The 15,370-nt window shown below is 44.4% G+C and overlaps 1 protein-coding gene across 1 annotated transcript in view; it reads right to left on the reverse strand.

The window, feature by feature from the left end:
• The window catches only part of LOC115107093 (Krueppel-like factor 12), a 149,631-nt gene that overhangs the window by 17,155 nt on the left and 117,106 nt on the right, over positions 1–15,370 (reverse strand). Inside the window, exon 5 of the mRNA XM_029630479.2 lies at positions 51–208. Coding sequence (XP_029486339.1) covers positions 51–208 — 158 coding nt within the window. The remainder of the gene's footprint in view (positions 1–50; positions 209–15,370) is intronic.

The raw sequence follows: 15,370 nt of genomic DNA on the forward strand, positions 1-15,370 counted from the left end.
AGCCACACACACACACACACACACACACACACACACACACACACACTGACCTGTGTGCGTCCTCCGGTGTGCTTTTAGATGGGAGCTCTTGGTGTAGACCTTATTGCAGCCCTCAAAGTCACACCTGTGGATGCGTCTCTTCTTGGAGTCTGGCGACTCTGACCTCTGGGGGCGCCGTATGCTCTCAATACTGAATGGTGACATGGAACTGCAACAGGAGAGGAAGAGGTGGCTCATTACAATTTAGCACACTTAGCATTTTCAGCATCTTTTATTTATATTATTAGGTTGGATATCAACAACTGTATGATCCATTCTTAATGGGTAAAACCTAACATGAGACTGTGTATGCATTGACTATTGTAATTCCATCAATGGTGTCATTATTGTATATTAAAATTCCTTATAATACAAAAAGGAGTCTATACTCAACATTTGGTGGACAATGTGGACTTAAACATCTTTTGAAGTATGAAAATCACCAAAATAATATTTAGATTTTTCCCTTCAAGCTCTTCTTTCTCTTGTAGGCTTTGTTAATGTAATTATGTAACGTATAACATATTTCAACATCCCCCAAGCTCCAAGTTGTTCACTAGAAATTCAAGGAAATAGATTCAAGATCAAATTTCACATTTTATTACATGTTCAATCTGAGATATTGTGAAATAATTTCAATGGCCTTTAGATGGTGCTCTAGCACCTTGGTAGAAACCACTACAAGGCACAGGAAACTGGATGAGGTAAGACTGTTATTTTTACCATTCCCATTGATTTATCAATCATCAAAAGACAATGTCATATCTATTTTTTCCATGCAGTTCAATGAACATAATTTCTGTTGAGTTGTTTATATTGTATCAATATAACTGGTCATGACATTTAGTTTCAAATTAGTAGTACACTGGGGGGAGAACGAGGAGCAGCCAAAGTCTATTTGGGGGCTAGGAAGAGGAAGGAGAAAAGGAACAAGAAGAGCAGTCACAGTGTTATCTGTTTTTTTCTGTAGGGGTGCATAACAGGGCTCTTTCGAGGTTGGAAATGAGAAGAGGACAGAAGAGAGAGGGGAGGAGAGAGGGGAGCAGCAGTTGTGGCTGCTGGGGACCGGGGTAGGTGTTTTTGGGAGGTGGAGGAGCGAGGAGGCTTGGCCAGAGAGGCCCTCCGGTGAACTGTCTCAACCACCCGCCTCCCACTTCCTGTCTCGCTGATCCACCCACAAGCTCACACACACACACACAAGGATCACCTGTTGCTCTTGGCTAGCTGCCATGCTGGGGCCGTGGGGCTGAACAGGAAATGAGCGCATGGGTCAGATATGAGACTGAACTCCAGCTCTCCTCTCTCTATTTCTCCCTCTCTCTCTCGCTCTCTCTCTCTCTTTCTGTCCCCTGCTCTCTTTGCACCCTTCCTTCTCATTCTCTCTCAGCCACAGAAGCTCTAACTTCCACTCTCTCTATCTCACTTTAGTTCCTCCCCCTCTTTCTTTCTCCCCCAAATGTACACTTCTTCTGAGCAAAGAGGAGACTCAGTGTAGCAAACAACAGCACAACTATTGACACAATTAAGGTTCAGACTATTGGCAAACATACTGTACAATATATAAACTGTACAATACATAAACATAGTCAACACATACTCAGCCGAAACTGATTAACCCACTCAAAATGAAGTACACTGAGTATACTAAACATTAAGAATGCCTGCTTTTTCCATGACATAGACTGACCGGGTGAATCCAGGTGAAAGCTATGATACCTTATTTATCAATTTCAAATCAGTGTAGATGAAGGGGAGGAGACAGGTTATATAATTATTTTTAAGCCCTGAGACAATTGAGACATGGATTGTGGATGTATGCCATTCAGAGGGTGAATGGACAAGACAAAATATTGAAGTGCCTTTGAACGTGGTATGGTAGGTGCCAGGTGAACTGGTTTGTGTCAACAACTGCAACGCTGCTCTATCAAGTTTCCCATGTGTATCTATAATGGTCCACCACCCAAAGAACATCCAGCCAACTTGACATAACTGTGGGAAGCTTTGGAGTTAACATGGGCCAGCATCCCTGTGATGGCTTTCGACACATTGTGGAGTCCATGCCCCAACAAATTGAGGCTGTTCTGAGGGTAAAAGGGAGGGGTGCAACTCAATATTAGGAAGGTGTTCCTAATGTTTGGTATACTCAGTGTATATGAACTACCTAAAGGAAAATTGAGAAGCCTACTGTACTCCAAAAATGACAGCAACTAACACATTCAGAAAATACACCTGAGTGGGGAAATGGTGATCTAGGCATGAGAGGTAAGAAGAGAAGCGAAGAGAAGGATTTGAGGATTTACAGTGCAAACACTGAGCTCAAGGACATCCAGCAGGAGAGAGGAGGAGGATGTGCACTTTCTGACTTCTTCCCAAAGTGATTCCATGATTATGATATCATTTAGGACACTGAATCAAACAGATTCTAAAACAAAGGACGAAGGATGACTTCAGGTTGATCATAATTCTGTTTAGATTACAGATTTTGTGGGGGCTTTCGTAGGCCTACTGCTGCTGCTACTTCCTTCAATTATTACTGTTACTGATACTTTTAGTCTGGTATTACATTTTTTTTCAATTGCTTTGGTGCAATTTCAGAAGTATCTGATACATTTTCAAAACTCGAAAACAGATGAACAAAGCAGTTGTTTCAGAACTCTAAGCACATGTTCAATTGACTAAGTACAACACATAAAAGCATCACTTTTTCACTAAACCTAATCAGTGTTTCATCTAGAAATACGTGTTTCACATTGCTATTGTTCATATAAAGGGATTGCCTTTCACAATGCATTACTCACATTACTTTTGATATGATTCTCTTTCAATTGGTTAACTTCTTGGTGACTGGGGGGGCGGTATTGAGTAGCTTTGATGAATAAGGTGACCAGACTAAACTGCCTGCTACTCAGCCCTAACAAAATGACCTATTTGGACATAAATTATGGACTTTATCGAACAAATCAAACATTTATTGTGGAACTGGGATTCCTGGGAGTGCATTCTTATAAAGATCATCAAAGGTTAGTGAATATTTACATGTTATTTCTGACTTCTGTTAACTGCTCAATATGGCGGATATTTCTTTGGCTGGTTTGGGCACTAAGCGCCGTAGTCAGATTATTGCATGGCGTGCTTTTTCCGTAAAGTTTTTTTAAAATCTGACACAGCGGTTGCATTAAGGAAAAGTTTATCTAAAGTTCCATGTGTAATAGTTGTATCTTTTATCAATGTTTATGATGAGTATTTCTGTAAATCGGTGTGGCTCTCTGCAAAATCACCGCAAGTTTTGGAACTACTGAACATAACACGTCAATGTAAAATTCGATTTTTGGATATAAATATGCACTTTATCGAACAAACACACATGTATTGTGTAAGATCAAGTCCTATGAGTGTCATCCGATGAAGATCATCAAAGGTTAGTGATTCATTTTATCTATATTTCTGCTTTTTGTGACTCCTCTCTTTGGCTGGAAAAATAGCTGTGTTTTTCTGTGACTTGGTGGTGACCTAACATAATCGTTTGTGGAGCTTTCGCTGTAAAGCCTTTTTGAAGTCAGAAACTGTGACTGGATTGACGAGAATGTTATCTTTAAAATGGTGTCTAATACTTGTATGTTTGAGAAATTTGATTCATGAGATTTCTGTTATTTGAATTTGACGCCCTGCAATTTCACTGGCTGTTGGCGAGGGGTTCCGCTAGAAGAATGGGGTTTCGCTAGCGGAACCCCGTTCCCAGACAGTTTAAAATAACCGTTGGACCAACTGAGGGCCCAATGGTGGTTAGGAGACACCGCAATTGTGATGAACTGAAAGAATATTAGGGTAGCACTGTAATGAATTAATCATACGCTGTCTGCTTCTGTTTTTACCTCTTTCCCTTTCTATCTTCTACACCTCTCTCCCCACCTTATCTTTCTTCCTCGTTTTATAATGCACACCATATCTGCATTGAAGTACGGATTGAACTTGTGTTTATAATATATCATAATTATCATAATTATAATGCATGTATTTATAACACCTGGATATTGAACTTCTTTCAATAAAGTGTTTCACATTTTCCACTGGTTGAAATGAAGTATCTCATTGAAATACTATCCTGTGTCCTCAGATTAATGCAAATGAGGGGAGTTAGAAATGCACTGTTTTTTTCTATATATGAATTACAAATCAATCATGTTTCTAGTCTATTGCATAGTTACAATGTGTAATCATTGATGTCCCAGGAGCAGGAGTGGTAAATACAGTTGAAGTGAATTATTGTAATTCATACAGTACACCTTAGCCAAATATATTTAAACTCAGTTTTTCACAATTCCTGATTTTTGGTAAAAAAAAATCCCTGTTTTAGGTCAGTTCACATCACAACTTCATTTTAAGAATGTGAAATGTCAGAATAATTTGTCAGAATATGTCAGAATATTTCATCACATTCCCAGTGCGTCAGAAGTTTACATACAATTAGTATTTGGTGGCATTGCCTTTATTTTAATTGTATTTTCTTTCAACTTTATTTAACCAAATAGACCAGTTGAGAACAAGTTCTCATTTACAACTGCGACCTGGCCAAGATAAAGCAAAGCAGTGCGACACAAACAATAACACAGAGTTACACATGGAATAAACAAACGTACAGTCAAAAACACAATAGAAAAGTTGATATACAGTGTGTGCAAATGAGGTAAGATAAGGGAGGTAAGGCAATAAGTAGGCCATAGTGGCAAAATAATTACAATTTAGCAATTAAACACGAGTGATAGATGTGCGGCTTCAGTGATTTTTGCAGTTCGTTCCAGTCATTGGCAGCAGAGAACTGGAAGGAGAGGCGGCCAAAGGAGGTGTTGGCTTTGAGGGTGACCAGTGAAATATACCTGCTGGAGCGCATGCTACGGGTGGGTGCTGCTATGGTGACCAGTGAGCTGAGATAAGGCGGGGCTTTACCTGGCAAAGACTTATAGATGACCTGGAGCCAGTGGGTCTGCCGACGAATATGAAGCAAGGGCCAGCCAAGGAGAGCATACAGGTCGCAGTGGTGGGTAGTATATGGGGCTTTGGTGACATAACAGATGGCACTGTGATAGACTGCATCCAATTTGTTGTCAAGGATCGGTAGGAAAGTCAGTTTTACGAGGGTATTTTTGGCAACATGAGTGAAGCATGCTTTGTTGCGAAATAGGAAGCCGATTCTAGATTTAATTTTGGATTGGAGATGCTTAATGTGAGTCTGGAAGGAGAGTTTACAATCTAACCAGACACCTAGGTATTTGTAGTTGTCCACATATTCTAAGTCAGAACCGTCCAGAGTTGTGATGCTGGACAGGCTGGCAGGTGCAGGCAGGGATCGGTTGAAGAGCATGCATTTAGTTGTACTTGCATTTAAGAGCAGTTGGAAGCCACAGAAAGAGAGTTGTATGGCATTGAAGCTCGTCTGGAGGTTAGTTAACCTGTTTGGGGTAGGGGGCAGCATTTTATTGGATAAATAGCGTGCCCAAACTGAACTGCCTCCTAGTCTGTCCCAGATCCTAATATACAGTGCCTTGCGAAAGTATTCGCCCCCCTTGAACTTTGCGACCTTTTGCCACATTTCAGGCTTCAAACATAAAGATATAAAATTGTATTTTTTTGTGAAGAATCAACAACAAGTGGGACACAATCATGAAGTGGAACGACATTTATTGGATATTTCAAACTTTTTTAACAAATCAAAAACTGAAAAATTGGGCGTGCAAAATTATTCAGCCCCCTTAAGTTAATACTTTGTAGCGCCACCTTTTGCTGCGATTACAGCTGTAAGTCGCTTGGGGTATGTCTCTATCAGTTTTGCACATCGAGAGACTGAAATTTTTTCCCATTCCTCCTTGCAAAACAGCTTGAGCTCAGTGAGGTTGGATGGAGAGCATTTGTGAACAGCAGTTTTCAGTTCTTTCCACAGATTCTCGATTGGATTCAGGTCTGGACTTTGACTTGGCCATTCTAACACCTGGATATGTTTGTTGTTGATTCTTCACAAAAAAATACAATTTTATATCTTTATGTTTGAAGCCTGAAATGTGGCAAAAGGTCGCAAAGTTCAAGGGGGCCGAATACTTTTGCAAGGCACTGTATGCATGTTATTATTAGTATTGGATAGAAAACACTCTGAAGTTTCTAAAACTGTTTGAATCATGTCTGTGGGTATAAAATAAATATTTAGCTGGCGAAACCCAGAGGACAAACCATTCAGATTGTTCTTTTAAGTCACTGTCTTTTCAGTATGTTTTCATGGGGAATCCGCTTCCACTGGTTGTCACCAGTTTGTAGAAATCGGTTGAGGTTTTTCCTTTGTGTAATGAAGAAGTACCATAGCTCAGAACGAACATTACTTCATGTGTACCTTTTGATAGAGGCATGTATCCAGAAAAATAGCTTCAGTTTGTTTTGCTCCTGTATTGAACACAGATCACCCCGTCTTCAATTTGATCGATTATATACATTTAGAAATACCTAAAGTTGTATTACAAAAGTAGTTTGAAATGTTTTGGCAAAGTTGACAGTTAACTTTTGAGATATTTTGTAGCGACGTTGCGTAAGTTGGAAGCAGTGTTTTTCTGGATCAAACGCGCCAAATAAATGGACATTTTGGATATATTGACGTAATTAATCGAACAAAAGCACCATTTGTGATGTTTATGGGACATATAGGAGTGCCAACAAAAGAAGCTCGTCAAAGGTAAGGCTTGATTTATATTTTATTTCTGTGTTTTGTGTCGCTCCTGCAGAGTTGAAATATGCTACTCTCATTGTTTACTGTTGTGCTTTTGCCGAAAAGCCTTTTTGAAATCTGACATGTTGGCTGGATTCACAACGAGTGTAGCTTTAATTTGCTATCTTGCATGTGTAATTTAATGAAAGTTAGAATTTTATAGAAACGTTTTTGAATTTGGCGCTCTGCATTTTCCCTGGCTATTGGCCATGTGGGACGCCTACCCCAGAGAGGTTAACATAGTGTCCAAATAAGGGCCAGAAGTATACAGAATGTTGCCATCTGCGTAGAGGTGGATCAGAGAATTCCCATCAGCAAGAGCGACGTCATTGATGTATACAGAGTAAAGAGTCTGCCCGAGAATTGAACCCTATGGCACCCCCATAGAGACTGCCAGAGATCCGGACAACAGGACCTCTGATTTGACACACTGAACTCTGTCTGAGAAGTACATGGTGAACCAGGCGAGGCAGTTACTTCAGAAACCAAGGCTGTTGAGTCTGCCGATAAGAATGTAGTGATTGGCAGAGTCGAAAGTCTTGGCCAGATTGATGAATACAGCTGCACAGTATCGTCTCTTATCGATGGCGGTTATGATATCGCTTAGGACCTTGAGCGTGGCTGAGGTGCACCCATGACCAGTTTGGAAACCAGATTGCATAATAGAGAAGGTACAGTTGGATTCTAAATGTTCCGTGATCTGTTTGTTAATCTTTCGAAGACCTTAAAAAGGCAGGATAGATATAGGTCTGTAGCTGACTGCGGCATCTTTCCAATCTTTTGCGATGTCAGACAATACGAAAGAGATGTTGAATGGGCTAGTAATAGAGGTTGCAACAATTGGGGTGGATAATTTTAGAAAGAGAGGGGTCCAGATTTTGCAGCTCATTCAGAACATCGGCCATTCGGTTTTGGGTGAAGGAGAAATGGGGGAGGCTTGGGCAAGTTGTTGTGGGGGGTGCAGAGCTGTTTTCCAGGATAGGGGTAGCCAGGTGGAAAGCATGGCCAGCTGTAGAAAAATGCTCAATGAAATTCTCAAATATCGTGGATTTATCGGTGGTGATAGTGTTGCCTAGTCTCAGTGCAGTGGGCAGCTGGGAGGAGTTGCTCTTATTCTCCATGGACTTTACAGTGTCCCAGAACTTTTGGGAATTTGTGCTACAGGATGCAAATTTCTGTTTGAAAAAGCTAGCTTTTGCTTCCCTAATTGCCTGTGTATATTGGATCCTACCATCCTGGAAAAGTTGCATATCGCGGGGGATATTCAATGCTAATGCAGATCGCCACAGGATGTTTTTGTGCTGGTCAAGGGCAGTCAGGTCTGGAGTGAACTAACATGCTGACCAGACCGGACATGTCGCGTGCTCGAGCGTTGCAAATTAAATTTAGAAATCCATGTTATTCAATTATTGCACCCATACTGCTCGCGCTCGCCAACGAGTGTCTGAGACACAAAGGGCTAAAATATAACTTATTCCTATTTCTGACACAGATCACGCTGAAAGTCCTGCCTCTCCCATCTCCTCATTGGTATATAGAAGCAGGTACCCACGTGCCATCTCCTCATTGGTTATACCCACGTTGGGTGACTGAAAGACGAACTGTTTTGCCGGTAGTTGTGGTAAAACAATGAGTTTTAGATTTAGATGCGATCACCATATAAGTTAAACGATGAAAAAGCCTGGAAGGAGGAGAGATGACTAGAAACGATTTGGTTTGACGGTTTATGTGTGGATTAATTGTCGGAGTAGAGGAGCTTGTGCATTTCAGGTAAAATAACAACTCAATGTTTATTTCCCAGGACAAATTAGCTAGCAACAGCAAGCTAGCTAAATAGGACAAATTAACGTTAGCTAGCAAGTGCAAGCTAACTAGCTAAATTGCCATACATACATACATACATTAATGATTTTCGACCTGTCCCCAAATGAATGTCATTGGTTCAGAGTTTGTTTTGATATTTTAACCTGCGTGTCGTGATCGCGTTTGGTGTGGGGGGGGCAAAATAAATGTATGCACGATAGCGCACGATGGCACACGCGCGCAGCTGGTTCCGTGTGAGGGCTATATCTGTTCTTTGTTTACATTTTTTATATTGGGGCATTCTTATTTAAGATGGTGATAAAAGCACTTTTGAAGAATAACCAAGCATCCTTGAGGTCAGTACCCTTCCAGGATACCCGGGCCAGGTCGATTAGAAAGACCTGTTCGCCGAAGTGTTTTTGGGAGCATTTGACAGTGACCCATTACGGATGCAGGCAATGAGGCAGTGATCGCTGAGATATTGGTTGAAAACAACAGAGGTGTATTTGGAGGGCAGGCTGGTTAGGTTGATATCTATGAGGGTGCCCGTGTTTATGGGTTTATGGTTTTACCTGGTAGGTTAATTAACGGATATGATGTCAGTTCGGTTGTCATCTGAGACATTCTCATCAATGATAAGATGACATAAACTCTACAGTGGAAAGTCTACACATCAGAGTTATCGGATTCACATGGAATTGTTGTTCAATTTAAATGTTTGAATAAGAAATTATTTTTGATGGGATGAAATGTGATTTTAGCTTCTAAAATGTGAGATTTTGGTTTTCATAAGATAGGGCTCTGCTCAAATCAGTGGCCCGCCCCTGTGAAGGGACATGGGCTATAAAACTTTTCAAACACGCCCTCCTCTCCCTTCCTATATAAGCCCTTGACGACAATATAACCTCCTGTTCTGAGGACGACGGTCCGATGTCAGAATAACTACAGAACGAAGCCAACATCAGTGTGAGCTTTGGTTGCGAATGGTATGAACTTTGAACTCTTATTCACTACAGAAGTGATACCTCCTAGCCATTGAATTAGCAATAGCCGCTGCAAACGAGCATTAGGAAGGAACAGACAGTAGCCCGTCTACCACACAACGACGTTACTACAACGTTTTCAATTTACCAGCAGAGACATTCTTCAAAAGAACAAAGGACTCGGTTGGGCAACACGGCCTTCCATCGACCACCAACCTACCGAAGCGTAGCTCAGAGTAAATATTTATTGCATTTTCCTTTTCCAAATTGGCGGTAATTTAGAATGCATAAGATACTGTATTTACGATAGTACAGCTTCTTCCTTTGTTACTCAGTCTTCCCGCTCTTTCACTCAAACCCAGCCCCTTTTCTTTTGTGAAACAAGCTGTCATATCTGTTCCGCCCGCTAGGGACGTTTTCCTTTATGACGTAATTTGTAATCAAGTTATGATTTAATTATGTGTATGTGTAATTCTGTGTGATTAGTTAGGTATTTAGTAAATAAATAATTAAACCCAATTTTGTATTGCTGGTTCAACTTGTTAGCCAGGGTTTGTGCAGATTTACAACTTTCAGATGAGACTGAATTAAGATGATGATTAATATTGACTGATATTGAGTTTATTCGGAAGATAACAGCTCTATAAATATTATTTAATGGTCCCCGACTCTCTAGTTAATTACATTTACATGATTAGCTCAATCAGGTAATATTAATTATGGAGAAATTATTTTATAGAATAGCATGTCATATCACTTAAATTCGGCATAGCCAAAGACACGACAGCTGTATAGGCTGAGATGAACTCATGTCACGTTCTGACCTTAGTTCCTTTGTTTTGTCTTTTGTTTTAGTATGGTCAGGGCGTGAGTTGGGTGGGTTGTCTATGTTAGTTGGTCTATGATTTTATATTTCTGTGTTTGGCCTGGTATGGTTCTCAATCAGAGGCAGCTGTCAATTGTTGTCCCTGATTGAGAATCATACTTAGGTAGCCTGGGTTTCACTTTTGGGTTGTGGGTGTTTGTTTTCCGTGAGAGTGTTTGGTCCACGCGGTACTGTTTTCGGTTTTGTATATTCACGTCACCGTTTGTTGTTTTGTTCGAATGTTCTATTGTCTTTATTAAACCACATTATGGACACTTACCACGCTGCGCATTGGTCCTCCGATCCTTCTCGCTACTCCTCCTCAGAAGAGGAGGACGAGAACCCTTACAGAAGCACCCACCACCAAAGGACCAAGCAGCGTGGTGACGAGAGGCAGCGATACCTGGAGAACTGGACAGCAAAGGACCCTGGGCTCAGGCTGGGGAATATCGCCGCCCCAAGGCAGAGCTAGAGGTAGCGAAAGCGGAGAGGCGGCGGTATGAGGAGGCAGCACGGCAGCGCGGCTGGAAGCCCGAGAGGCAGCCCCAAAAATGTATTGGGGGGTGAACACGGGGAGCGTTGCGAAGTCAGGTAGGAGACCTGCGCCAACTTTCTATGCTTACCGGAGAGCGAGAGGGACCAGGCAGGCACCGTGTTATGCAGTGGAGCGCACGGTGGAGCGCACGGTGTCCCCGGTGCGCGTGCATAGCCCGGTGCGGTACATTGCAGCGCCTCGTATCGGCCGGGCTAGAGTGGGCAGCGAGCCAGGTGCCATGAAGGAGGCTCAGCACATCTGGTCTCCAGTGCGTCTCCTCGGGCCGGTGTACATGGCACCAGCCCTACGCATGGTGTCCCCGGTTTGCCAGGACAGCCCAGTGCGGGCTATTTCACCTCGCCGCACTGGCCTGGCTACAGGGAGCTTTCAGCCAGGTAGGGTTGGGCAGGCTCGGTGCTCAAGAGCTCCAGTGCGTCTTCATGGTCCGGTCTATCCGGTGCCACCTCCGGTGGCAGCCCCCCGCACCAGGCTGTCTCTCCGTCTTCTCCCTACAGGTGCTCCCGCCTGTCCAGCGCTGCCAGAGCTTTCCTCCTGCCCGGAGCTGCTAGAGTCTCCCGTCTGTCCTGAGCTGCCGGAGTCTCCCGTCTGTACTGAGCTGCCAGATTCTCCCGTCTGTACTGAGCTGCCAGATTCTCCCGTCTGTCCTGAGCTGCCAGAGTCTCCCGTCTGTCCTGAGCTGCCAGAGTCTCCCGTCTGTCCTGGGCTGCCAGAGCCGCCAGTCTGTCCTGAGCTGCCGGAGCCGTCAGTCAGCCAGGACCTTCCGGAGCCGTCAGTCAGCCAGGAGCTGCCAGAGCCGTCAGTCAGCCAGGAGCTGCCGGAGCCGTCAGTCAGCCAGGAGCTGCCGGAGCCGTCCTTCACTCCGGCGCAGCCGAAATCTCCCATCCATTCGGGACCGTGGCTAGGGTCCCCAGTCCGAGGCTCTTAAGAGGCCACGGAAGCGGTTAAGGAGGAGGAGGAAAGACTATGGTGGAGTGGGGTCCATGTCCCTCACCAGAGCCGCCACCGCGGACAGACACCCACCCAGACCCTCCCCTATAGGTTCATGTTTTGCGGCCGGAGTCCGCACCTTTGGGAGGGGGGTACTGTCTGTTTTGTTCGAATGTTCTATTGTCTTTATTAAAAAACATTATGGACACTTAACACGCTGCGCATTGGTCCTCCGATCCTTCTTGCTACTCCTCCTCAGAAGAGGAGGACGAGAACCCTCACAACTCAACGTTCTTGACAGCAGATTGTCAGTTCCAAACGCTGCCAGAGACTGAGAATTCCACGGGGGTTGCGCGAGCTGGGTACACTAAATTATAAGGGTGGCACAAAAGGGTGGGGAGCATCTGTAAAGCCTAAAGGGAGAGGTGCGATCAGGTATAGAAAACACACACATAGTTGACGAAGCTACAAAGAGCAAAATGAGAATCTGTAAATAACTAGGTAAGATACTCAAGTGAGAGTGGTGTGGAGCCTCCCTCTCTTTCCTTCCTTGAACAACTCAGCAGAACAACTCGGCAGTGTAAGGATTGATGCTGGGAGATGAGAAGCAAGTACAGGGAGTGAAAATGTCATTAACAATGGACATGGAACAGGACAGGACAGGACAGGGTCTGGATATGAAAACATAACATTAATGCTGACACGGGAATGAAACAGAGGAAACAGAGATGTAGTGAAGGCATTCAAAGCGTGAAGGCGTTCAGGTGATTCCAATGAGCACTGATGTGCGTAATGAAAGGCAACCTGGCACCTTCAAGCGCCAGAGAGGGAGAGAGGGAGCAGGCGTGACAGTACCCCCCCCCCCCCCCTCTAGGGTCCCTCCCCTCTAGCCTGACGGGCCGGCCGAGGCATGAGCGCTGGACAATCCGGCAGGGGCGAAGAAGCCCGACGAGCCGGCAGAGGCGTGGGAGCCTGATGATTGGGCTGAGGCGTGAAAACCTGACGAACCGGCTGAGGCCTGGGAGCCTGACGAACCGGCTGAGGTGTGGGAGCCTGAAGAACCGGCTGAGGCCTGGGAGCCTGATGAGTCAGCTGAAGCATGACGTGGGGTGGGCGTCTGCCAAGAAGAACTTTCGAGCCTGATGAACTAGCTGAGGCAGCTCCGGTTCCATCGATGACGGCACCCGGACCCGACATCACCAACCAAAACAAAAAAACCTTACTCCCTGATGAACCTTACTCCCTGATGCTTCCTTTAATGGTGTCAGCATTCTGGAAGGATCGACGCTGGTAGACGAGATGCAAGTACAGGGAGTGAACATTTACTTAACAACGGACATGGAACAGGACAGCGCCTGGACATGAAAACATAACGTCATTAATGCTGACACGGGGATGAAACAGAGGAAGCAGACAGATATAGGGAAGGCAATCAAAATGTGAAGGAGTCCAGGTGAGTCCAATGAGCGCTGATGCACATAATGATGATGACAGGTGTGCGTAAGGCAGCCTGGCGCCCTTGAGCACCAGAGAGGGAGAGTGGGAGCAGGTGTGCCAGAGAGGGAGAGTGGGAGCAGGTGTGCCAGAGGGAGAGTGGGAGCAGGTGTGACAGGCAGAACCGTCTTTGTTTCAGCGATGGTCTTAATCTTGCGACAAAACCGCCGCTGACATGACCGCTGCTTATAGCTGCTGCTGAGAAACCAGGGGAGACTGAAGAACTAACAATAATTGCTAATTGCCTAGCAGAGGTGGAGAGCACACCTCTGTACTAATTGCTGATTGCCTAGGAGAGGTAAAATCACCCCCCCCCCCAATACAGCCACTGATTACCAAAACAAGTCACATATTGCCCTTACATTTACATTACATTTAAGTCATTTAGCAGACGCTCTTATCCAGAGCGACATACAAATTGGTGCGTTCACCTTAAGACATCCAGTGGAACAGCCACTTTACAATAGTGCATCTAAATCTTTTAAGGGGGGGGTGAGAAGGATTACTTTATCCTATCCTAGGTATTCCTGAAAGAGGTGGGGTTTCAGGTGTCTCCGGAAGGTGGTGATTGACTCCGCTGTCCTGGCGTCGTGAGGGAGTTTGTTCCACCATTGGGGGGCCAGAGCAGCGAACAGTTTTGACTGGGCTGCGCGGGAACTGTACTTCCTCAGTGGTAGGGAGGCGAGCAGGCCAGAGGTGGATGAACGCAGTGCCCTTGTTTGGGTGTAGGGCCTGATCAGAGCCTGGAGGTACTGAGGTGCCGTTCCCTCACAGCTCCGTAGGCAAGCACCATGGTCTTGTAGCGGATGCGAGCTTCAACTGGAAGCCAGTGGAGAGAGCGGAGGAGCGGGGTGACGTGAGAGAACTTGGGAAGGTTGAACACCAGACGGGCTGCGGCGTTCTGGATGAGTTGTAGGGGTTTAATGGCACAGGCAGGGAGCCCAGCCAACAGCGAGTTGCAGTAATCCAGACGGGAGATGACAAGTGCCTGGATTAGGACCTGCGCTGCTTCCTGTGTGAGGCAGGGTCGTACTCTGCGGATGTTGTAGAGCATGAACCTACAAGAACGGGCCACCGCCTTGATGTTAGTTGAGAACGACAGGGTGTTGTCCAGGATCACGCCAAGGTTCTTAGCGCTCTGGGAGGAGGACACAATGGAGTTGTCAACCGCCCTGCCCCTTGATCCTGGTTGATGTGTGAACAACTATCTGCAAACTATGAGCGGTCAGCAGGTCACACACCACTGGGAAGACAGGCAGCAACAGTTTTAGACCACAACAGATAAAGACAAAAAAAATTATACTTATCACTCCTGGAGATATCAGGAATCCTCTATCTATTGAATGAACTAGGCTACATGTCATACTAAACAGGGTATAAACACTAAATAGGTCAGGAGACAGACAGGGAGCCTAATAAGGAACGAGAATTAATTATTTAGGCTATGTTATATGGATTTTTCAAGGCCTACAAAGAAATACATTGTGAAGGATTTGCAAGTGCCACAAAATAGGATGGTAGGGACATAAAAGCTCTCAGCGCTTAAACAACATTCTGTTGTATTAAATCATTACATTCTATAAATTGCCAGTACAGGCTGTGACTTAAATTAAATATAGAATTAAATATAAATTAAATGAAAAATGCCTCATTATGCTCAGTCTACAGTGCCTTTGAATTCATTTTTAGAAACACAAGTTTGGCTAGTCTGTTGCTTCAGGCTCATGATATGGTGCCCGGAGCAGGCCATCCTCTCTGCGCTTGCAGAGCCACTGGGGATGCTAAACAAAAGCTCCTTGAAAGTGGGACTATGCCAGGCCTATTATCATTTAGGCCAAAATCAAATATGGACTAAATGATAATGGAACAAAAATGAATGAAACTTTTAAGAGATCAGATTTTTTGTTTATAAATACTTTGCTACAATAACACACCGAGCTATCTACCCACCTAGGCTA

This window comes from Oncorhynchus nerka, linkage group LG3, assembly GCF_034236695.1.
Source record: "Oncorhynchus nerka isolate Pitt River linkage group LG3, Oner_Uvic_2.0, whole genome shotgun sequence".
Classification (NCBI taxonomy): Eukaryota; Metazoa; Chordata; class Actinopteri; order Salmoniformes; family Salmonidae; genus Oncorhynchus; species Oncorhynchus nerka.